We start from the raw sequence: 25,075 nt of genomic DNA on the forward strand, positions 1-25,075 counted from the left end.
TGCTTATAGGAATGTAATCACGTGATGTTTTGTAACCCCATACATACAATAAAAGGAGCAAAGAGGGAAGTCTGATTCAGAGTTGGCTGATGCCAGGTGAAGAGCTTACAACTCTAAGACCCTGCACGGACCTCCCTTGCTGCAAGTAAAACTCAGATATCGTGTCAAGCTTTGTGTTTGTCTGACTGTGGGTTTGATTCTTATCCTATCAGCGCTATGTTACGGTTCTAAACCTAACATACAACTTGGTCCTTCGAGCCGGATCCCAAGATATCGCCGCCCAGTGAGGAGGGGGAGGACACACCGGAGTCTGTCGACAGCCAGGACATCTAGGATGCCTGCAAAAAGACCTGGGGCGTGAATTCGTGGCCAGGCCGGTGCTATAACGTCTGAACTCCCCTCGGTGGACGACGATTGACGGGATCCTGAATCACCCAGGGAGACAGAAACAACGCTAAAAGTAAGGAAAGAGTACGGCTCTATAACCATGAATGCGCAATTAGGTGACTCTGCCGTAAGGGAGGCTAACAGAAAGATCGAGCGAACGTGTGCATGAATGCCACTGGAGGAAGCAGCAGCACAGGAGGAAACCTAACGGTGTAAACATAATCCTGTGGTCTGTTGAAATACACATAGTAGTGGATTAAGGAAAATAGGTCCTGAAAAAGACACGTTGTCTGTAAAGGACACAAAGAATATTGACATAATGGGGAGTGAAAACAGTAAGCCTGCCTTAGAGGGAGACTCCAAGTTTATGGAACGGGCATATCCAGGCAGCACCAGATTCCTAGACAACTGGAAGCGAAAGTTCGATTTTGACAGAAGACTAGTGGAAGGGCAATGTAAGAAAGTAGTAGAAGGATTGATACTGAGTGTGTCAGGAAAGACAGGGAAAAACAAGCGGCGAAAGGAAGAACAGTTAAGTGTAGCTAGAAAATGGTTAGAACAAGCAAAAAAAAGGAAAGAAGCAGGGAGAGATAAGCGTACGACGCTGCAAGCCACGGCAGTCGTAAAACAGGATGAAGAGACAGGACCCCCGTCTGATATACATCGACAGCGGAGAGAAGAAGCAGAGAGAGCAGTTAGAGAGTTGGAAAGATTAGACGCAGAAGAGGAGCACCAGAGACAACAGGAATTAGAAGAGGAACGAAAAGTGATAAACGAAATAGGCCCGACTGCAGCTCATCTAACTAGTCCCAGGAGAACTAGAAGTCAGACAGCCAGGGCAACTGGCGTGTATCCAGCGTTGACAGCCTATAAAGAAAAATACGGCATAACACAAAAAAACAACGAATGTGAAGGCTGTGGCACAGGACCCGACCCCCCACCAAAATATAACACTGAAACACACCCCCTAATGGCGGTGGCTAACCCTCATTTCGGCATAAACGGTGACCAAGAACGAACTATTGACGTATACAGATCATGGACGGAGAGTGAATGCGCTGAGGCATGCAAAAGCCTAGGAGATTACATTGTCGATGTGGAGGGATGGATAGAGAGACATAAACAGTTAAGAGACTCCTACCGCCTGAACGGTGTCGAAGTAGAACAGACATTCAGAAGATGCCTCACGTACAATTGGAATCGAGTGAGGGGAATCTATACAGGGAAAGATGACCAGGGCGATGTGTTAGCTTATAACTCCGATGCGCTGCGAGCACAAATTCAACCCGTGTACGACAGCATGTCCGAAGCATTCCGACGGAGACCAGACTACGCTAAAATAGCACAATGTAGACAAAAAGAGGGAGAGGACGTACATGAATACAGGACAAGACTGGAGGGAGTGTTCAGACAGAACAGCGGACTACACGACGACAATAACGCAGATGGCCCATATCAACAACAACTAAAACAGGCTCTGATGTCAGGCCTCCACCAGAGCATAGCTGACTTTATCAGAAAACACAATGTCAACCACCGGACAGACGGACTCGTCCCGTGTATGAACTGGGCTCAACACGCCCAAAGTATCATAAAAAAGAAAAAGAAAAAGAAAAAGACAGCCGAAACTGCAGCCACATACTTATTAGACTATGAGGAACCATCACAAGTATTTTTCCTCGGCCCGCCCGGAGGCAGGGGGCGTAGAGGAAGGGGGAGAGGCAGAGGCAGAGGAGGATGGGCTCCACTGCGCTACCCCGGAGACAGGGATGACAGCTGTTGGAGGTGTGGAAAAAAGGGCACTATGCACGAGACTGCAGAGCAAAAGACAATCCTGACCAACATGACGAAGAATACAAACAGCCACCCCCGCATAACCCTGAAGCGATATTATGGATCCCAAACTACGCAGAGCAGGCTCAACCCCTGCTAGATCTCATCTATGCAAGTCCAATGAACCTCTCTGAAAAGATTAAATGGTCACCGGAAGGAGAGACAGCATTAGTAGCCCTTAAACAAGCATTAACCAGTGCCATGGTTCTGGGACTGCCGGACTATGATAAACCCTTCACACAGACAGTGGACTGCAAAGGTCCATTTATGACATCGGTACTGACACAAGAATATGGAGGAAAAATGAAGCCAGTAGCTTTCTACTCTAAAAGATTGGACCCAGTGGCGTGTGCACTACCCCCGTGTGTAAGAGCAGCATGCGCAGCAGCACAAGCCGTACAGTGCTCCGCGGAAGTGGTGTTGTTTCACCAATTGACACTGCTAGTCACACACGAGGTGGATGTTCTGATGACACAAACTAAAATGACATTTTTATCACCAGCAAGACATCTCGCTATAATATCGTTACTGCTTTCACAGCCACACATAACCCTGAAGCGATGCACCACATTAAATCCATCCACACTCATGCCCACTCCAGAAGACGGTACACCGCACAACTGTAAAGCCTTGACAGAACAAATGTGCAAACCCAGACCAGACTTAACCGATATACCCCTAATAGAAGGTATGACATTGTATGTTGATGGGTCAAGCTCAAAGACACCAGATGGAAAAACACAAACAGGATTTGCTGTGGTCACAGACAAAGAATGTCTGTGACCACAGCAAATCCCGCATACGTGAAATAAAAAAAAAGGTTCGTACCCGCAACTGACGTTTGTCGTGACGAGTTCGGACGCAAGAAAAAAGACTTGCAGGCGAAAAAAATTAGCCTCGAACCTCTCAGCCCAGGCGGCAGAAGTTATAGCCTTAACAGAAGCATGCAAAATAGCACAAGATCAGAGCGTCACTATATATACTGATAGTCAATATGCATTCTCCACACTACACTTATTTGCAGCCCAATGGTCACGGAGAGGAATGACCACATCAACAGGAAAACCTGTCGAGCATGCGGACTTATTAAAAGAACTCCTTAAAGCAGTTCTGTTACCAAAAAGAATAGCAGTATGCAAATGTGCGGCGCATACAAAGAAAACGGACAGAGTAAGCAAAGGCAATGCATTTGCCGATAAAACAGCCAAAGAAGCTGCAACGGGCCAATACGGCATATACACCAGTATCCATCAGAAACCAAACGAGGAAATCGAACCAATATCTAATGAGGTTTTAATAGATATGCAAGCGAATTCACCAACATCAGAAAAACAGCTATGGTTAAAAAAATGGAGCACAAATACAAAACGGCATATATCACATAAACAACAAACCTGTACTACTAAGAAACCTGTACAAAACAGCAGCCATTTTGAGCCATGGGCCTTGCCATGTCTCAACAGGAGGGATGGTTGAAGGGATACATCAACATTTCTATACAATAGGATTCAATTCATACTCAAGAAAATTTGTAGATCATGCTTAATCTGCTGTAAACATAACTCCCACGGAAACGTCAGACCAAAACGCGGTGCATTCCCGAGAGCTGAACACCCGTTTGAAATAATACACATGGATTTTATTGAATTAAATAAAAATAATAACTTCCAATATTGTTTGGTTCTGATATGCCCATTCTCCAAATGGGTGGAGATTATCCCAAGCAGAAAGGCAGATGCTATAACAGTAGCTAAAGCTATATGCAAAAACATCATCCCACAGCATGGCATCCCCAGAATAATATACAGTGATAATGGCTCACACTTTGTAAATGATGTGATAACATACCTAGCGCAACACTTAGGAATAACATTAAAAAAAAAATCACTGCTCGTACCATCCACAAAGTGCAGGGTTAGTGGAAAGAGCAAACGGTACGGTGAAATTAAGGCTACGAAAAACTATGGAGCAAACAGGAAGGACCTGGCCAGAGTGTATAGATCTGGTAAAAATGTACATGAGAATAACCCCAACTGAAAATGGACTAACTCCATTTGAAATAGTAAATGGTAGACCGTTCAAATTACCATTATTTTATGACGATGAAGAAAAAGAACAAGAAGAAAACACATTAACTGATTGGATGTGTAAAATGATGAAAGGAAAAGAAATAATGAGTGCAAGTAATCTGCCAGACCACGTTGTGTCCCCACAGGAAAATCCAGTCCAAACCGGTGACTGGGTGCTGATCAAGATCATCAAAAGGAAGTGTTGGTCCAACCCCCGCTGGACTGGACCATACCAAGTCCTCCTGACCGCGCCAATGGCCATAAAAATCACGGAGAGAGGCACCTGGATACATCTGAGCCACTGCAAAAGAGTGACACCTGTGCCTGCTGCCAACAGTGAATAGTGGTGGAAGTCTGGTTACAAAGGGTGGGTGTAGCTCTAGGCTCCCTGGTCTCAACCCAGTGAAGAAAACAACTGATCCGCGCCCGTAGTCGACAATGGCATACAGGTGGGTTTTCCCTCTTGCAGTAACGGCCCTCACCGGACTCTGCCTCCTCCTTCGCAGTCGAGGAGACATCAACACGTCTAGAGAAAAGAGATGGACACATCAGCATCCAGATGAATGGACCTGGAAAGGCGCCGACCCGCAACATCCACTCGATACTAACATGTGGAAGGAGTAGGCAAGTTACTCTTGCGTTTGGAAACTGTCGATTATAGGTTCCAGGTATGGGCGAATGCGTCCCTGAAAGTAAACGAAGGCCAAAACCGTGAGATCGAGGCACTCCGCCTCATGGTGCTCCAAAACAGGATGGTATTGGACCTCCTGACTGCATCTGAGGGAGGTGTCTGTGTGAAAATAGGAACTACATGTTGTACTTACATCCCTGACGAGGTTAACACCAACATATCCACTGACATGAATTTCCTGAAACAAATGCAATCTGTTATGACCAAAGACCACCCTGGCAAAGGAAGCTGGGATATGTACTCCTGGTTGACTACCGGCCCATGGTGGCATATGTTACTGAAGATAGCCATGCCTGTACTCGCGGTGTTGATAATATTCTGTGTACTCATAAGTTGTGTTATTCCTTGCCTACGGATGATGATGATGCAGAAGATGGTGGCAAACACATTCTTGAATGATATGCTCCTACAGCAACATGAACGGGACCCCCCTGAAAATGAGTGGAATGATTCCAAGGTCTAAAATGATGCATACATTGAAAATGTGAAAACAAGTGGTGTTATGTTGATGTCACAATGATCTAAGGAATTTACAAAATGACAAACAGGAGGGAATGTTAGGAAAAATAGTAACTCATTGTCAGTGTGTAAATTAAGTTACTGCTATGTGTGCAAAGTTTCTGTTCGTCTATGTATATAACTGTAGTTGAAAGGTCACTACTACATACACAAACCACGAATTCCTTTCTTGCAACACACATCCCCTCGGGGGGGGGAGGAACTGGCTTATTTAGTTTAGCACACACATAGGTTTAAAGCAAACATACTCATATAAGGTGCTAAGAGCATTGAACCCCTATGCACTCACATTATACAACATGTGCACATGCTTATAGGAATGTAATCACGTGATGTTTTGTAACCCCATACATACAATAAAAGGAGCAAAGAGGGAAGTCTGATTCGGAGTTGGCTGATGCCAGGTGAAGAGCTTACAACTCTAAGACCCTGCACGGACTTCCCTTGCTGCAAGTAAAACTCAGATATCGTGTCAAGCTTTGTGTTCGTCTGACTGTGGGTTTGATTCTTATCCTATCAGCGCTATGTTACGGTTCTAAACCTAACATAAATCCTTCCTTCTTCTCTGCAGGACAACAGCATGAATATTTTATGATGGCATCGACATTATTAATCCAATCGAGATCCTTCCACATAATTCAGCTTTTGCTATGTTGCTGTTCAAAGTGATTGAGCGGTAAGTCAGTCTCACAATAACCGTTTTCTTTCTTTGTGTGCAGTCTGATGGTGTGATGAATACAAGATTAGCCTCCAGTGGCTGAGTTCAATTGCAGGATTACTCAGTGGCAGCTCCAGAAAGTTTTAAACTTGCCACAGGCAGTTGGCTGGTAACACAATTACTGTAATTACAATGAATATAGTTGTATCCAGTATGAGGCACAGGATGCTTTATGTATCTCGATGCATGAGGACGTGTAGAAACGGGATCTATGAGTTTGTTTTTCTCCAGTGGAAGATAAAGACAAGAAACCAATCCAATAACTCGTACTCTAACATCAGGACATAAACAGATTACTCTGATCATTTCCTTGATTCATCAGTTATTTTTTTAAATATTTTATAAATATTTTATATATATTTCAGGAAGAAGCAAAAACTGACCTGCGTAATTTCTCCGAAATGAAGCTGACATTTTCCTTAATAGTTCAAAATTCCAATGCGTTTAGTTTAGAAACGACTCATTTCCATATTTTAAATGGTGTTTAGTTTTAAGAATGGCATAGTTAACTAATCAATTTGTAATTAAATGCAGCTTAATTGTCTCTTGATTAATTATTCAACTACTGTTCCTGCACTTCATTACATACACTGTCCTGCATATGCAGTCAAACACAAATATACAGTGTGGCCCCTTGTGAGAGGAGCACAGGGGTCAGAGAGCTGATGACCTCCTCTCACTTAAAACACAGGAGGACAGAGACAGCCAGACAGGCTGCCAATTTAAAATGTGGGACTTCCTCTTAATTACAACCACAGCTAATAAAGTCCAACAGCATCTATTAAATGCCGTCAAGTTGTAATACCGAGTGATAGCCCTTATAATCGCACTGTGCCCCCAGTGGCCCCCATTTAATCATGAAGAGTGAGTCTCCATTAAATTCACAACCCACCAGAGGAATCGAGACATTTCTCCTCTCGAGTTAAGGTTGTTTCAGGGCCATCACATGTGGAAAGCTTTAAATTATGTTGGAGATGTGCATGTAGGCTCACAGGTTTTCTTGTTCAGTACATGGTCCTGTTTACTGTTGGACATGTGGGCAGTGACAAGACTAGACTTGTATTTCACTGATGCTGATACTAATCAAGTGAGGTATGAAGTTGGACTTGACACTCAGGCACCACTTTTAAGATACTTTTTTAATCTTATTTGCAGGAAATAGCACTTGACCCCACCTTAAAAGGAAACAGAGATGCCTTTTACATTTGCTACAAATATGATAGACAATATTGCAGCCACTTAATTTGTCTTTACATGTTTTCTTTTGTTAAAATCACTCGTCTGTGTGCTTTGATGGCAGCTGAATCACACATTCAGTCTTGCCTGAGATGAAGGAAAGGTTGGATCACAGCACATATTGGACCTTAAATGTTACCTGCTGCTTGAGGCGTAATAGTCCCAACATAATGACTACAAGTCTTCTGTAAGCACTGGTACTGTTGCTGTTTTACAAAGATGCATTTGCTTTAGCTCATGATTTATTGTGTAGAGAAATTTTAATGGGAGCCAGTCTCTCTTTCGAAACACTGTGCACCCTGTACTGACACCGACCAGCCATTTTTATCCTGCTGTTCTAGTGGTCAAAGTACCATCTTTCCAATCACAGGCCTCTTTAACAAACAACTTCTTGGTATACCAGATGAACACTGATTATAGCGAGGTGTACTGGTTTTGAGATTGCTCCTCTGCTGAAATTGGTCCTGGTTCAATCCTGTCATTGGTTATATTTGTCAAATTAATTTGAGGAAGTTCTTATAACTCGCCACCAAAACAAAAAGACCGACCCTTGCACCCCGACTGCTGGTTAATGTGAGAAGTTTCCCTTTTGAGAAGATCTGAGTCTATTTAGAAAGATGTGTTCTCTCCAATAAATGGCAATGGCTCCCTCTGTTGTCAAGCTACAGTATGATTATTTCATCAAAGTCTACCGAGTAGTGTAGCCTGAATAACTTCAAATTTAGGACATGCGACCTGTGGTTAGTACATTTCATTTTCATTTTGCATCCGCCAGTATTAACTTTACATTCAATGCATTTTACACATTCAAAGCTGTATCCCAGCTGTGAACAGCACTCATCTCCAAGTGCTCAAAATTATTCAGATTGTTTCCAATTGCTGTAATTATGGAGCAGCACTTCCAAGAGCCTCTTTGCCACTTGCATTTATATCAGGCTATTACTCACACCTGAAATGTGAGGGCATGAAGTTGTAATATGGGAAAACTTTTCACTCTATAAAGTGTTTTTAGAAAATGAAAAAGGATTCTTCGAAGGTACATTTTGTCATGACAAGCTTTCATGTCAGACCAAGTCATTTTTATATATAACCTCGAAACTTGTAGAATAGCACGTTTTATATAATATATGTATAAAAATCTAAATAAAATGGAACTATTAAGGTATATGGTTTTTGAAAATGTCTCTTGGGTTGTGAGGGCTAGTCTGATGCTCAGACCTGATTCCTGTCTACAGCATCCCCCCATATACAAATGATTCCACATCTTCACAGGATCTCTGATGCATCTTCAATGTTTATTTAAAGGATATTTTCACATATTCCCTCAACAATCCAAAAGTAAAACACTTCAAAATGATAAAACAAAATCTCAGTCCAAAAACTCTTGCCTCCTTACGCCTTGACAACCTTTCACCTTACTTAAAATGAAAATGAACGCACTGACTTGCGCTAAACCGCCATCATATGTAATAAAAGCGTAGACCAATTAAGTGAAAAATATGAACATACATCAATTCAAAAACAAAACTACAAATACAATTTAATACTTCTTTATTTTTTAAATCAAATGACAAATTATAATTTCAACTATGAAGACTCGAATATAAACATCCATTACAGTTATACCATACTTAAAACCGCCTTGATTTCAACACAGTTATTGACACACTCCTAAAGGCTGCAGAGCGCCTGTTGTGCCTGGAGGGGGCACTGTGACCACGTGTACTCACTGACAATAACGTGACACCTGCTCTGTTGAGATGAAAAATGACCAAGAAATGAATCCTTAGCCCAGCAGTGGAGGAAAAAGTGGGATAGCATTAATGAACAGTGATGAAATGACCCAAATACACAGAAAAAAAAATAGATCACACACAAACACAACCTGTACAGAGCACTTACGCAAGAACAGTTTTGGAAGGAGACACGCAACACACACACACACACACACACACACACACACACACACACACACACACACACACACATATACATATATATATATATATATATATATATGAAAAAAAAGCAGGTCTCTTTCTGGTCTTTTCTGGGGACATTGTTAGAGCTGTCACACTGACTCACTCGATCTAATTCTTTTTCAACGGACATCCTTCACAGTGCGGTGACGAAACGCTGCAGTGAGTCCAGAGTGACCTGAAAGAGTGCTGACAACTCTCTTGTACAGTGGGTTTCCAAAAATGGAAGCATAATGTGGAAAATCTTTTTAAGCTTAAAATTTATAAGTAACTGATAATAAAATTAATTAAAAAAAACTGCTACAAAGTTTGATTGTATGAAGTTTAATGCTTCCAGTTGTATTTGTTTTAAAGAGGATTTTTGTGTAAAACTACAGATTTGCCCAAAGATGTAAAACAAGAAGGCCAGATCATTTCCTAAGACAGCTGCACTTTTAGTTTTTATTAAATCTTTTATTGAATCACAGCTATAGGGCAGTAAATATGGGATTAATGCAAAAATAAATACAAAGCTCATGCTTATTGTAATGAACTTGGTAATGTTTTGCATGTTATTGAAGACAATGTGGATGTTTGCAGAACTCAAACATAAGCTAAATCCATTTGTGAATCCACAGATACCTTGATAGTGTTCATCTTGTCCTTGATTATGGTTAAAAAATAATGACATCATATCCCAAATGGAGACAATTTCTAACAGCGGTCAGGAATTTAAACTAAACAATTATATAATGGACATATGATATATAATATAGAAGCGGTGCAGCCAACACGTGAACACACTGTATGTGTGTCTGAGTGTATCACAGTAAATGAAGCAGCTTTCATGCACTGGTGCATTGCAGGTTATTTCACATCCACGCAGTCAAAAAAAAAAAAAAAAAGGTTAATTAATATGAATAGCAATGAGCAACATGAATTTCAAAGCAAGGCTTTGCTGGCTTTCCTTTCTTCCGTGAATTTGTTATATACTTTTTATTGAGCCCTCGAGCAGGACATTTTCTTGTGCCTTTTTCGACTTTGGGAAGCGGCACTGAAAGGCTCGAGTGTTTCTGCTGATTAAAAGGGTTGCAGAAAGAGTGAGGAGTTTTTAATGTTGCTTCAACACTTATTGAGAGACAGGGGATCAAACGTTGAACATTCAGTTTGCAGTCACCCTGGCTTACTACCAGGCCATGCAGCTCTTCATAAAACCAATAACAAATTACAAGAACCATATCAGAGCCTGAGCAGCGACTAGCCAAAGAATCCCACGTTGAGTGTTGTTAAAAGAGGACCTGTTGACCTGTTGAAAGGTTTCAGTCACTGCTGCTGCAGAAACAGCTTTAACTGTCTCTCCAGTGACAGCGGACCTCAAATGAGGGAGTCAACTAATCTCCATCTTTGATACAGACGGTGCCATGGAGACCGCTGCAAGAACTGTGAACATCCTGTGCACAAATGAAAGCGGTGAGTAACAGTAAAATAATCCACTGGGACTCTATACCTCAATTATACAGAGATTTGGTGATTTGAATCATTTTGCTTAAACATAATTGAGCCTGGCAGACTCACTAAAACTGGGCAAAGGATTCTGCCTTTTGTGTTGAATTATTCAGAGCTGGGAAAGAAACTAATAGTTAAATACAGTTGGCAGTTGCAGCAGCAAAAATAAAGTCCTTCTCGAGAGAAAAATGTTTTTTTTTTGTTGAATGAAAACGTTAATTCAGACCTGTATAAACACATTATCATTAGGCTTCTGATCTGTTTGTGTCTTTGAAGTGTTCAGATTGGATGCCCGGGGTCCAGATAGGTTGCTTTCAACACTGATCAAACTGCTTTCTGATCACAGGCGAACCAATCTTTCTAGCCACTACAGCAGCAGGTGTTTGGAAACCCTTCAAAAGGCCAGCAGTTGTGTATGTGTGTCTCTGTGTGTGCTGTCAGTAGTGAAAAACTCACACTCGTGCTCTCCTCCAGCTCCACTTTTCAATCCAACCTCAAACAGTGAGAGTAACCAGGCAAATAGTGAGCAGTCAGTGTTGGACCAAAATAGAACTTGATGCCCTTGCGTTCCCAGACCTATAAATGCACAGCTCTGTGCACTTGTTATAGGCTTTGTGGAGGAGCTGTCTTCTTTATTCACTGGTGACGGAATTTCCAAAAATGAGGCAATTTATCACTACATTGAGAGCCGTTTTCATTATAGGGAAGTCTGCTCATTGAAAATGTGGGGTAAGCAACATGGATGACAAATGTCATGTTCTGTTCTTCCCTGAATTCACACTGAGGAAAAGCAGAAAGGTGCTCGGCTCAGTGTCTGAGGGAGGCACCATTTGCACCATTTGGCTGGGTCATAAAACCAACCTTTACAAGCTGTAAGCACAGAAAACAAACTCTAATAGTAGACTGTTCAATGAACTTCTTATCTAATTAATTATTTAAACAAATATTTTCTTATTGTGACCGTGTTTATTCCAAATCAAAAGACAGTAACGGCAGCAAAAGCTCAATACCATTTCTAGCCATAAACCAATTTGTTAGAGTACTGTCCTTAACACGTGGAGTGATTGTGCCTCGTAAGTACTTGGGCAAATGGAGGCCCGTGCATGGGCTTGATTTGAATAAGCATTGTGATTAAGTGGTTGTTCTGTACTGAGGGATGTGGACCAGTTAGTTCCCTGAGGGGGGAGAGGAGGTTCAAGCCTTCCTGGCTCCTTCTGCACTCCCCCATTGGCTGTCGGCTCTCATCCACGTCCATAGCTCCTTTAATTGCCTGATTTCCTGACCCAACGTTGAACACTTTGTACGCTGGGGGCTGGGGGGTTATAATAATGACTTATAGTGACATGCATGGAGGAGACTCACTCCCTCGGCTATCGCAGCTCTCACCGACTGACTACAGCCCCACCAGAGACCTCTTGATTTAACACTTAAATTAAATCCTCATATTAGGCTGTACAGATAATATTCTGGCTCGTTGTAAGAACCGTGTGACACCAAAACTTTGAATTCAAATCGAACCACTGCAAAATGAAGCACGACTTTTTTTTCCTCCTCTGTTAAGATGCACAAAGTAACAAGACTGGAAATCAATACTTTGCTGAAAACTAAACCTGTGTTTAGGTGCATTTTTTTTTTCACAAAGTACAGAAAAGTATGGATAAAACAATGATCACAACAGAAATGTATATACATGACTGGAAAAAAAATAATCACAAACCATTAGTCAAGTATTTTGAAAACAGATTTACTATTTAAGTAACCTTTCAGACACACCTACTTCAGCAAGGTTCAATCTTATTTAAGCATACAGTCGACTGTATATATACCAATGGACATAGCGAGGTGTGACATCGCCCATAGGTTTGCATTGGGTCCTATTTCAAGGAGTTTCCTACCCAGAGTTGCGGTCAAAACCCCAGGAAGAGTGCTGGACTGCAATTGTGCCCAAACTGCATGACTACAACTTCTATGTTCATCATGTGATTCACACTGGCTGGTGGAAAAAGCACGTAAGCAAGCTCCACATGCACCTTGAGTGACAAGTTTTCTTGTTAATATAAGTCCTTCACTTACACAGTAGTTCTCTGTGTTTTGAGGAAAATCTTTAAACAGACGCTCCAACAGTACGACTCATCGTAAGTTTAAGAGCGGCAAGCAAATCGTCAATCAGCAATCATACAGCAGACATCAGACATCAGAACCCTCTAAAGGCTTTAAATCTTATTAATGGAACAATAACCTCCAAAATGACCCTCGGCACTCACAATAAATTATGACAATAATTGACTTCGTATATGCAGAGAGACACTTTTTAAGTAGCAGTCATTAGGAGCCTGGGATTTTGTTTGGAGCCGAACTCTAGCAGTCAGCGGTGGCACTTTAAGGCACTTTCACTCCGACTTCAGCCTGAACAAACTGCTTGTTAATAGTAGTACATTTTTAGATATGCGAGTGATATGGCTTTAGGAATAACAATGTCAGCCTGTCCACCACTTTGGTACAGACTGAAATATTTCAACAAGTAAAATGTTCATGCCAACATTCATAGTCCCCAGAGGATGAGTCTTGATGACCTCAGTGATCCTCTGACTTTTAGCACCACCATGAAGTATCCTCTTTAGTTCTTTACTGAAGCAACTTAACAACATTTGAGTAGTTTGCTGGGAAGATTTGGTTCATACATTCATGGTCCTCAGTGGATGAACTGCAAAAAAGCATGACTGTCGACTTAGTCTTGTTGGACAGGCTTCACATAGGAAGATGTCACTTTAGAAAGTGTAAAAGGAATTTTTTTTTTTTTCCCCCACTGTTTTCTGACACTGTATCGGCTATTTAATTAATAAAACTGACAGATTAATGGATTATAATAACAATGATTAAAATGTCAAACATTTATCCACTGAACTGGACTATTGGTCATACAGTTATTTGAATTTGAATATTACAGTTAGTTATTTGAAGATGTCACCTTGGTCTCGGAGAAAATTTGATTTCAGTTTATATTACACACATTAATAGCATATTATTCATTTAGACAAAGGAGTTTTGTTTGAAAGTATCCTCAGATCGTGATGATCATGTAATTGTCGTGAAAGATGATAAAACTTCATCAAACCATAAGTATCCAAATTGAGCTATTACTTTATGTTAATGTTTGCAAAGAAAGTAAACGGTATCTTGTTCAAATGTACTACTGACAGATGCTGAGCTTTGAAACATGGGAGGGGAGGGGGACATGAAATATCTTTTATCTCAGGTCCTGCTCATTGTCCGGAAAGGTTTGTAATGTGCTGCATAGGGACTTTAAAGCACTTTAGATCTGTGACAGTCAGGACTCATGGAAACTTGTCATTGGGGAGTCCTCCATGCTTACACGGCGCTATGGTTCACTATCTATGACACTCTCCATGCAGTGAGGAACCAGAGAGATGGTTGGATGCACTTGCTTATAGCTTTTGGAATCTACTTTTTACTCTGAGTCATTAGTGATACTCCTGCGAGCACACCAATAATCTATGAGATGGAGTGAGAGATTGGGAGACTCTCCTTGACAACAGCGTGCTACTTATAAATGTGATTCTGATGTGAAAGTACATCTGTATAATCTAATCTTTTTGAATTCACCACTTCTTTGCTTAACATTTGAACTAGAGGCCCCTTTGAGCTGGCTGTAGTCCAACTTCCAATCTAAAGTAATTAAATCTTAGTCTAACCAGCTCATAAAAACTATATATAACTTTCAAAAAACATAAAAGTTGGCACGCATGCAGCGTTGAGTGAGCATTATTCCCCTTTGAACATTTTCAGACAAAAGAGATCAGCTGTCAAACATTCAGCTGTGATCATTTTTCTCATGCGGAGGCTCCAATTAGCTGGCCTATTACAGGCTTTACACACTACAGGCAGCAATGGGACTTCCTATCATCTAGAAATAGATTTATTTGGTTGGTCGTCTTTGTTGTTGCTTTGTTGTTGACTCATGCTCTTTCTCGAACAGAACTGTTCAGACTTTGTGTGGGTTTTCTTACTTTTTTGAGGAAGCAAGTCACTCACATTTGCAGTACAGTAGCTTTAGTGTATATCAGTGTATATGATATTACTGTTGTCTTTCCCTGGTTTTAAAGGCTGCATTACAGTAAAGTGATGGCACTGGTTTTCTGAACTTACCAGAGTGTTCTAGCTGTTCTGTTATTTGTCTTTACCCACTTTGTCATTGTTGCCACATTACTGATGATTATATAACAAAAATCTCATTGTCAAAATATTTTGTGCGAGCATAACAGCCATCCCAACAACACTGTTGCAATATCGATATTTAAGTATTTGATACAAAAATATATCATATTAGATTTTTTTCCATATCGCCCAGCCACAATCAGAATCCTATCAGGAAAAACTGAGCTTATTTAAAGGAATAGTGTCACATTTTGGGAAATATGCATATTCACTTTTCTTCCTGAGAAAGCATGGGAAGAGTCATACTAAACCAATGTCTGTGCTGTAAATACATTTGTTTATATATACAATTTATCTAAATTAGTTGCCGGGGTAACGTACACGTAGCTACGCTGGTGACGCAGCTTTCCAACGTGGAAGCAAAGTGCCAGCAGACAATTTATTTTGGCATCTGTCCTCTGACTGTTGTTCTTTTTGTCCTCCAAAATGTCCACTCTCTGACAGCATGCTGCCAGTGGTAGTATAGATTCTGCTCACTCTGTCTCTGAAAATGATGTTGTCACTATGTGTCGCATTACAAGTTACGCAAGAACTCCGATCTGAGCCACCAAAGCCTTCAGACGCATCTTTTGAAATCTGTTTTCAAATTTCAAAAATTTGAAATCTCCAAATATGGTTTTTATCCGATTTGGGAAAAAAGCGCATTTCATGTGTGTTTTTTTTGTTTTTTGGGCTGTCCAGACTTTAAAAAATTGATGCGGATAAAATCTGGACAAAAAATACAGATCAGGGCTCACAGTCTGAACAAGGCCGTATTTCCTAAAATGTCAAACCATTGTTGTACTCCCAGGATTTAGCTAAATGAAATAGTGAAGATGCTTCACAATGAATAGTGATACACAATGTCAGCATGGAGACTTGGTGGGAGAATGAATCTGATTCCAAACGTCAACACCAGGCGCTGTATCCTGGAGGTTTGACTGGACTCTTTTCTCTCAGCTGGTTTGCCCAATCACAACCCCCACCGCAAGCTATTGTCCATCTGTAAAGACAACAGAAAACAGCTCTTGTTCTACAGTATATCACTGCCAGGACCTCCTAAGGGTGTGAAATTCTTAAATTCTACTACGCAAGCAAACACCAGACCAAACAAGCCTGTTTACCCGAACTATTCTCCATATGCCATGCATGGCTGCCCTTGTTCGTTTCTCCCTTACATTAGACCACAGAAAACCCACTCCAAATTAATCCCAAGTATCACATGCTGAACTCGGTGTATTTTTGCTGCAGTGTAGGTAGAAATGGCCACACATCTATTTTCTTAATGTCCCTATACCTGCTTTCCCCTGGAAAAGAAAGGTCAGAAAGAACAGTAAGACTGGAATTGATTTGGGTACAAGAGAGTATGTTGCAGGTGGTTTGATGGATGAGATTGCAGCGCCCACCCTGTTGCAAAGATTCAGTCACACATAGGCCATATAAGAAATGCCTGTCAGACAAATAAAAACAGACTGCACAAAATAAGAAGGTGGCGTGACCAGATGTTGCATGATTGCATGAAAAGCGGATAATAATAGTGCATCATCACAGAGGATCCTCGTCGAAAATCAAACCACACTTTGATATTTTTTATTTGTAACTATTTTTCTGTACATAAAGGATCTGTTGAAAATAAGATGCTCATGGGACACCTGAGAAAAGCAAGCAGTTGTAAAATGAGTAGAGTTGCTGAAGGGTAGAATATGTGACTGTGGGTTTTTGCATCTTCGCTACCAGCAAAGTGTTGTATCTGCACCGTATGTAATCCTAGCATGCAATGCCCGCTGGTGTGGTAAAGTGGGGCAAAGCAGCAGCCATTGTCAGTGGGTCATTGGTTGCATTGTTTGTCTTGCTATTATTAGATTCTGTAACATCTCGAGCCTGAATGCAGTAGGTCAGCTGTTTGTCATGCACCAGCCTTGACACAAGTCCTGCAAATTGGTCTGCGGATGTAAACTAGAACGAAAGGCAAGTGTTATTCCAGGGCGATAATGTGATGCTGTGGCAAAACAGGCAGAAAAGGTGAAGGGGGCTTAAGTGTGATTGAGAAATCGAAAATGGAGAGGAATGGGATTGCTCCAGCAAATTGGATAAGAGACAAAGATATGACAGCAGTGCCCAACTTTTTTATAACTAGGTCAGTTGATGCAACACTTTTCCCCAAACTGCCGCTAAAACTACAGGACTGAGCTACAGACAGACAGTGCTTTTTTTTTTTTTTACTCTTGACATTTGCATCTGTGCCACGTGTCAAGAGTGAAATTCAGTATTCTTTTTTACCATTTTCTTCAGTTATATTAATGATGTCTTCTCTCAGCTCAAACTGCTATAAGCAGAACAAGTGGACTCAAATTAAATTAAATTTCTCACATTTATGCAACAGTTAAACTAGTTAATTGCAGCTGGTGAAAGCTTGTATTTGTGTGCATCAGCTTTTATCAAGATGCCAAAATAAGCCTCCTAATTACTTGTGCAACCCCTTTACACTTTGTTCTCTGTGTTCCTGAGCAGTGGTCCTCTGCGGCCAACACAGACAAGGTTGTACTGCGTATGGCCACAGCAGGCCCCGGATTAATTACGAAGAGGTGGAAGTCATCACTTCACAACTTCTAATTAACCGCAGATAAAAGGGGTGAGGAACAGAAAGGGATGACAGCAGGACTGTGTTTGGCATTAAACTGGCAGGATTTCCATTACAAGGAAGAGTGAGCACTGAGAACGGAGCGCTGCAGCAGTAATTCAGTTAGCTCTATTGTCTTCGGGATTAATTTGGAGAAGCACAAGCATTAACAATGCCAGGCTGAGGCAAGCAGTCGTCTCGGATATTACCGAAGGTATACATATGCTTCACAAGTTCATAGATTCAATTACAGTGTCCCTATTCATGAAATATCAAAGGGCTTTCCTAAGAAATATCCACATCTGATAGGCTAAATCTTTGCCTCTGACAATGTCATTTTCTCCTCTGAATCCACCCCTCTGCCCACCGTCGTCTGCACCACTTTGGATGACACTGACAGCAAAGACGAGCAGCTGCGAGACACAAGACTGAAGGTTTTCCTCTTCAAAGTGGTATAGCAGTGGTCCAATGAGCACAAGCGGGACTTCAGGAGCAGGTGTGTGATGATCTATGCATCCCTCTCAATTATGCATGTGATGTTACGCAACAAAAGCTACTTTTTACTGTACTGCATGGGGGTAAAAAAGCACAAAATACACTTGTTCACAGGGGCCTTGTTTGCATCACTTGGACAGACCATAAAACTAGGAACATTAAACTCAAACAGTGTTTTTGAAACATGTTCTTAGGAAAGCCCTTTGATTTAAGGATTGGCTGGGGATAGAAATTCCTCTAATTTGGTGCAGCTACACTGGTAACCATTTTGACTGAAGCCTTATAAACAGTGTTCTCCAAAAGATAAATTGCTCTACCGTACATGCTGAACCAGATTAAAATATTTTCCTGTTAAATTCCTTCCAAATTTGGCCAACAACTCCACTAAAACTATAGTTACTGTGTTTTAAATAAAGATAAGCTCAACAGGAAGTGTTAGAAATGTCATTGTTGATTTTCCAGTCTCTTCAGTAGACTGAGAGCCAAAGCAGGATAATTTGCTGCTCAGTGTACTCCTGCAGATACAATGCCTCGGCTCCTTTGGTGCCGGATAAGACTCCAGTTAATGATACATAAATAACCATGAGTGAAAAAACACTGTGTCTGAATAATCTCATCGAGACAACATGTCAGATACGCCATATGGATCTATAATGTACCCAAAACTCATGAATATGTGTCCCATGGTCACACAATCCATTTACATTAAATATTAAATAATACTGGCTCATGATTAGGTCCGCTGGGTATCTCATTTTTTTTTTTGAGTATGTTATATGTTATGCATATAAAACATGTAGCAGGGTTTTTAAAAATGCATGCATAAAAAAAGAAACATGGTCCAGACATGAAACTCTGAAAAGGATTGAATTGTCTACCTAAAATACTGTGCTGTCGCTGTCTCCGTTTCTCTGATAGGTTTTTGCTTTGTGGACGACTTTGCATATGAGCATGTGCTCAAGCAGAAATATGTACTAGCGACTCTGTTTACGTACATAGATGATCTTGCCCCTTGTTTGCACATCAACAGGACTTATTCTGTGTGTCTCTATACTGTAAAGCACCTATCCCTTTCAGTAAAACCACAAGTGTCCCATGTTTTCCTTAATTTTACACACGATCACATGTATGACATGTTGCAGCATACGATAACATGGGGAATCTAGATGGCGTCACACTTTACACCACGAAAACATTAGAAAACCACATGTTTCCCATGGGCAAAATACATGTTGCACAATCACATGTGCCTGTGGTTACATGTGATTACGTTTGTTTTTGCACATGTGAAATTCATGTGTTTTTTCTGTTAGGGATTAAAACCAGGAAAAGTGCCATATCCAATGTTACTATATCCAAAATCTAAGAAAATGTCTTGTCTCTTATCATGATATTGATATAATATCAATACATGGCCTGCTCTTATTTACATGTGTAAAGAAAAAATATAGATCACCAGTCTGTGACTTATTTTGTGGACACTATAAGCTCTCTCATTTACTTCTGCTACTGGCAGTGACTGACTACGTTTCCCCAGGTATCTTTCCCAACCCTTGGTCTCCAACCAATAGCTCGCAAGGTAACGGGTAGCTACTGGTTGAGTATGTGTGCATTGAGTATCAATTTGTTGTTGTTCACATAAAACAAGCTTATTCAGCTGGATTGGGTGGAGCTCAGCTATGTGAATAAATGCTACCAAATGTTTAGTAGCTGTCGAACACTTTCATTTTGTTAAAGTAGCTCGGAAGAAAAAAAGGTTGGAGACCCCTTCCTAAGACAAGTTGTACTCAGCTGTGAATTATACTTAAAGGAGAGCAACAGTAAAATCAAAACATCAGCTCTTACATATGAGAAAAAGGTACAAGCTATATCCCTGATTCCCAAAGCAACATCCTCTTGTCTAAAAAAAATACTGCTGCTCTGATTAATTGTTGAGCGCTGGTGTAAAATGGAAGTCTTGCTGTGACGAGTTCGGAGCTCAGCAGGTGAGACCGTGTATGTGCGTAACTATATGCATCTTTCTCCTCAGCTCCAACTGAGTTGAAAGCAGTCATTCTCACAGTCGGGCCATACCTTGCCCATTCCTTCCAGCTGTCCTGTTGCTGCCAGCAGTGAATGTGTCCATGCGGATAGACTCACTCCAACCTGCTCCACTGTTGTGTCTCACCAAACCCCGAGCTCGAAATAGAATCCAACCTCATTTCATGCCTGGTTTTGCGATAGATAGTGCGAGTAAATTAGAAAAAAAGGACAAAGTCTGTTTGTCTGACAAATAGTTCACATCTCAGTGGAACTTGACAAACCCAAAGGGACAATTTCACAGACAAAGTAAGGTCCTAAAACTTTAAGAACACCATTTCTTTCTTTTAGGATAGAGTAAAAACAAGCCTTTGAGCCTGACTTTGTCCTTGGACTTAACTCTTGTGGGAAAACCTGCCAGACAAATAACAAACTTTAGCTTTCAATGAATACATTTTAAAACAACACTGAAGGCAGCAGTTGGCATCCAGCCCTCCTTTTAGGAAGATATTAGCTTTAAAATAACCTCATATACACATTAACGCTACCTTTGTATACCAAAGGAGTTACACGTTTTTCCTATGAAAGACGAATAAAATTCAAACAGTTACATTTTCAGGTTTTTCCACAGATACTATCTTTTTTATATTGCTACATATGACAATTATCTTTATATCATGAGTGCAAAAGAACAACTAAACTATTCAAAATCAAGCAAATGCCCAGAAACATTCGATTCAGGATGGTTTTAAGTGGTGTCATTTTAGCTCAAATGTTTCCTGTGTTCTATGGACTCCTCAGGCGAACATGAAAGCGATGACACTCTCACACTCACGTTCCCTTTTTTCCTGCACATTAAAAGAGTTTTCTTGTATCTTCAAGAGTTAACCTTTAGCAGCGATATGAGATTCAGTTTCTCTTCACTCCAAATTCTAATCACGCTGAGAGGAGGACATTCATTTATGTTTTATGAATCATGATGTGGAGTACGTTTTATGAGATGACATTTTGTTCAAATTTCAGCAGACGTAATCCCCCTGTGGTGGATGGACAGAGATGTGAAAGATGTGTCAGAATTTCTGCAGCACTGATATCGCTCTGGCGCTTAATGACAGAGCTGATTAGTAAAAGTCAATGTTATTTTTCCTTTCCTCAGCTGCTGCTTTAACTAAAACTTTACAGTCCAAATCTTTATAGGATTCCCCTCCAAAAATATAAGAAGAATGAGAAATATACCGCATGATTGATTGGTGTTTTTATGATATTCTATTGTTTAGTATTTGATATTGTAGCTCAGTATATTCTCTCTAGTAACCTTTCTGTGGTAACCAGTGACCTTTTCTTTGATACAGACATCAATCCCTCCATCTGTGGCCAGTTTTCATAGTGGACTATGAGAGTGTTTTTCTCCCAGGCAGGGGGCGTGTATGATCTGTTTATCTTCACGAAGAGGGGAAGAGACTATTGGCATTTTGCCTGCGTTTATGTGTTTGTCAATCAACTGCAGTGGATAGAGAGAGAGGAGGAAGATGCCTCATGAATCTGAAATTCAAACTGAGGATACGGTGCATAGTGGGTAGAGCAGCCAGCCGAGTAGATACATAGCCTCGTCCACACGTGACAAACACAGTCTGCATGCAGAGCTGTGGCATCCTGGGATGAAAAGGGACAAACCTGCAGGATGAATCACTTGTTTCCACGACATCAAGAACTCCAGCTTAATGCTGCTTTGCATGTGCACCACTGATGGGAAATTGACTCACAGGCAGGTTTGAAAAAGGAGCGAGGTGCTCCTGCTGTGTTTGGCTCTTGTTACACTTCTGCTCAGGTTTGTCTTCCCTGCAGGCTCTCATTTAGGATATCGAGATGAACCATTAAGTGAGAACAAAAAGTCAAGTCACACAGCCGCCTCTCATCCCCGGCCCGAGTCACGGCTCGCCACGAGCTCCCACTTTCTCTCTTACTTTCTCTCTCACTCTGCTTACTCCTGCGTGAAAGAACACGTGTGCCAATTTGGAAAGGTTGGTGGTAAATGAAACAAACAGGCATCTCTTTGCACTCTACTTAGAAGTACCCGGCCTCCCACCGCTCTTGAAATTGTCTGCCTTCGGCATCAGGCCTCCACTTGTTAGCCATTAGCTGTTGCTTTCTAGTTGCCAGTTAGTCCTTGGTCAGGTTGTGTGTGTGTTGGAGGGGCTGTGGGCTGATTCAGTTCAACACATGGCATGCAACTGGGTGCAATATGTGAACAGGGACTTCTGTCCCCACGAAACACAGCTGCCAGTAGGTGGGCCATGAAGGACCTGAAAGCTGTGTTGATTGCAGACATTCATTTTACTTTGGGAGTGCTTTGATAGAAATGGGAGAAAGCTGAGCGAACCCAACACTTCCTGAAATGTGCAATTAATGGACATTTCCCCTGATGGCCATGTGCACAGAAAAATGTCTGATGCAACAGTGCAACTAATCATGAAACATTTCACACGCAGTATGACTGCCATCCACAAAGTAATATCTAACTGAGAGTGGCTAGTTTTTTGTTTGGCCAGGTGAGAATTTTCTTTCTGATTATAGACATGGTGTTTTGGTTTTTTGGAATAAAACCGTCAGTTTCTCTCATTTCATTCAAAGTGTCAGTGCACTTTGAGGAAAATGAACATTTGTGTTCGAACTCACTAACTCATCCTAACAAGCACACAGACGACCATATCTGTTCCACAACAGCCGTTATAATTAGGTAATTACATTCAGATTTATTATGTAGAAGATAATGAGTTCATTAAATCAGTTCAAAACACAGTTTTTATGAAGTGTAACTACCTGCACATAATTTATTTTTTTTCAGACTTTTAGGTGAGTAAATTCAACATGCTTTATAAAAAGTATATTTATTACAGTTTACATTCATAAATATTTTCAGCATTTGTTAATCTATTTGGTATTTTACCAATACTATCGATTAGCAACTGACCAGCTTTACTAAGAAGTTTCAATATGGAGGTGCTTTTGATAACAGTTTGCTATTTACAAAAAAGGAATTATTTATGTGACAGTCTAAAACTCTCTTTTCTTTAACAGTTATTATTTACTTAGTCACTGTCTTTTATTTGTTAGTCTTACTGTAAATCTGTCGTTTGTTATGATTTCATAACGATATCCTGAGCTTTTATTCATTTGCTTATTAATATCTAAGTTTGTTTTTCATCATTTCTGTGCTTTAGTGCTAATCATCTATCTAATATTCTCAGATTTCCATCTATTTGTAAAGCACTTTGGTCAACATTAGTTTTGTTTAATAGTACTATTTGAAAAAAGGGACTGGATTTATTGGTATACAATACTGTAGGATTTGACTACTTTGGCAGCTAGAGGGCCCAACAGATGGCAGAAAAAAGTATTGTGTATTTTTTAACCAAATTGAAATAATTATGCATCTTCTTTCTCTCTTCACAAACAAGATGATTTATATACAAACAAGCTATATATCATTTTCCACCTTACTTGTTGTCACAGCACCAGCAGCTGTCCTGTGAATTCAGCAGAGCTCAGATGGGAGGTATGGGCCTATGAAATTTGAAGTAGCCTTGCAGCTGTTTAATATTGCAGTCTCATATGAAATTTAAAGATTTTGCCACCATGTGTCAGCCAGCAAAATCCTACCTACTAAATATATACAAATCCCAGCAACAATAACATAAAAAATGAACAAAAGGCTTGACAGTTGTTAAGAGGTTTGTCATGACACCACCGCAGTGGTGACACCAGAGAGCAGATGAAGCAAAGCTGTAATCCATCATATCATCCAGCCTGGAGTAGTTACAGCTAAGGCATTATTGCTCCGCACAAAACAAAATGATGTAAATAAGAGCAGAAAATACGAGCTGAGTTGACAACTTTTTTTTCATCAAAGACTCAACTGCTCCAAGCAACGCTCTCACTGTCTGACTCCAAACTCAACAAGCTCCAGTGAAGCAAACATTAGCTCCACCGTCTGCAGCAACCAACAGCAACACTCAGGCTTTAGCTGCTTGATTCTCAGAGTGAGTAGAAAGAGAGCAAAATTAGACTGAGTGAGAAGTAATGAGGAAGAAGGTGACTGACACCTTCTACTTATCATTATTCTAGTGTGCTTTAACACCAGATTCAGGTCTATGTAAAGGATAGATGAATGGGCAGAAGTCAAGTGCAGGGATTCAAGGGGACACACCATGCTGTACTTAAATCTGGGGGCCCCAGACAGTCTAAAAGCAATGCAACAGGCTGACTTTCATCCTGAAAGCTGCAAATGCATATTTAACTTGAATCTCCTTCCACCCACATACATGTGCAATTTTGCAAATGTCAGATGGAGCACAAAACCATGCTGCACTTTAAACACTCACTGATGCAGCAGTACTTTCTACATTTTCACTAAATGACTCGAATTAATATAATCTGAACTTTACTGCCTGGTTACATTATGGTTTAGCTCTCTCTGGGCACATGAACCACTGCATGTTCCACACAAGCGCCCAGCCCCGTGTGTGTGTAATCTCACTCACTCTTGTAGCTCGCATTCCAAGGCTGGTATCCATAATAGCCGGTGATCCGCAGTATTCGCTCCTCTATGGACGCGCTGTTGATGTCCTCAACTGAGCGGGAGGACTTGAGGTCCTCTTTGATGGCCTCGTCCACCACCAGGTATTTGAGCTGTCTGAGCTGAGGGCTGATGTCCGAAAGCCTTCTGGGGCTCACGTCGGGCGACTTGCGCATCCCGCTGAGGAAGAGAGAACGAGAGGTGGCAGTTTTACAAGACAAAGTGAGGCCGTT

The 25,075-nt window shown here is 40.9% G+C and overlaps 1 protein-coding gene across 2 annotated transcripts in view; it reads right to left on the bottom strand.

The window, feature by feature from the left end:
* slc35f3b (solute carrier family 35 member F3b) overlaps positions 1-25,075 on the bottom strand; it is a 54,631-nt gene that overhangs the window by 28,508 nt on the left and 1,048 nt on the right. For both annotated transcript variants that reach the window (XM_069144882.1, XM_069144881.1), the window contains exon 2: positions 24,808-25,022. In XM_069144882.1, coding sequence (XP_069000983.1) covers positions 24,808-25,022 — 215 coding nt within the window. The remainder of the gene's footprint in view (positions 1-24,807; positions 25,023-25,075) is intronic.

The sequence above is a fragment of the Embiotoca jacksoni genome, unplaced genomic scaffold, assembly GCF_022577435.1.
Source record: "Embiotoca jacksoni isolate LCO1_2020_lvr unplaced genomic scaffold, fEmbJac1.0.p SCAF_12, whole genome shotgun sequence".
Classification (NCBI taxonomy): domain Eukaryota; kingdom Metazoa; phylum Chordata; class Actinopteri; family Embiotocidae; genus Embiotoca; species Embiotoca jacksoni.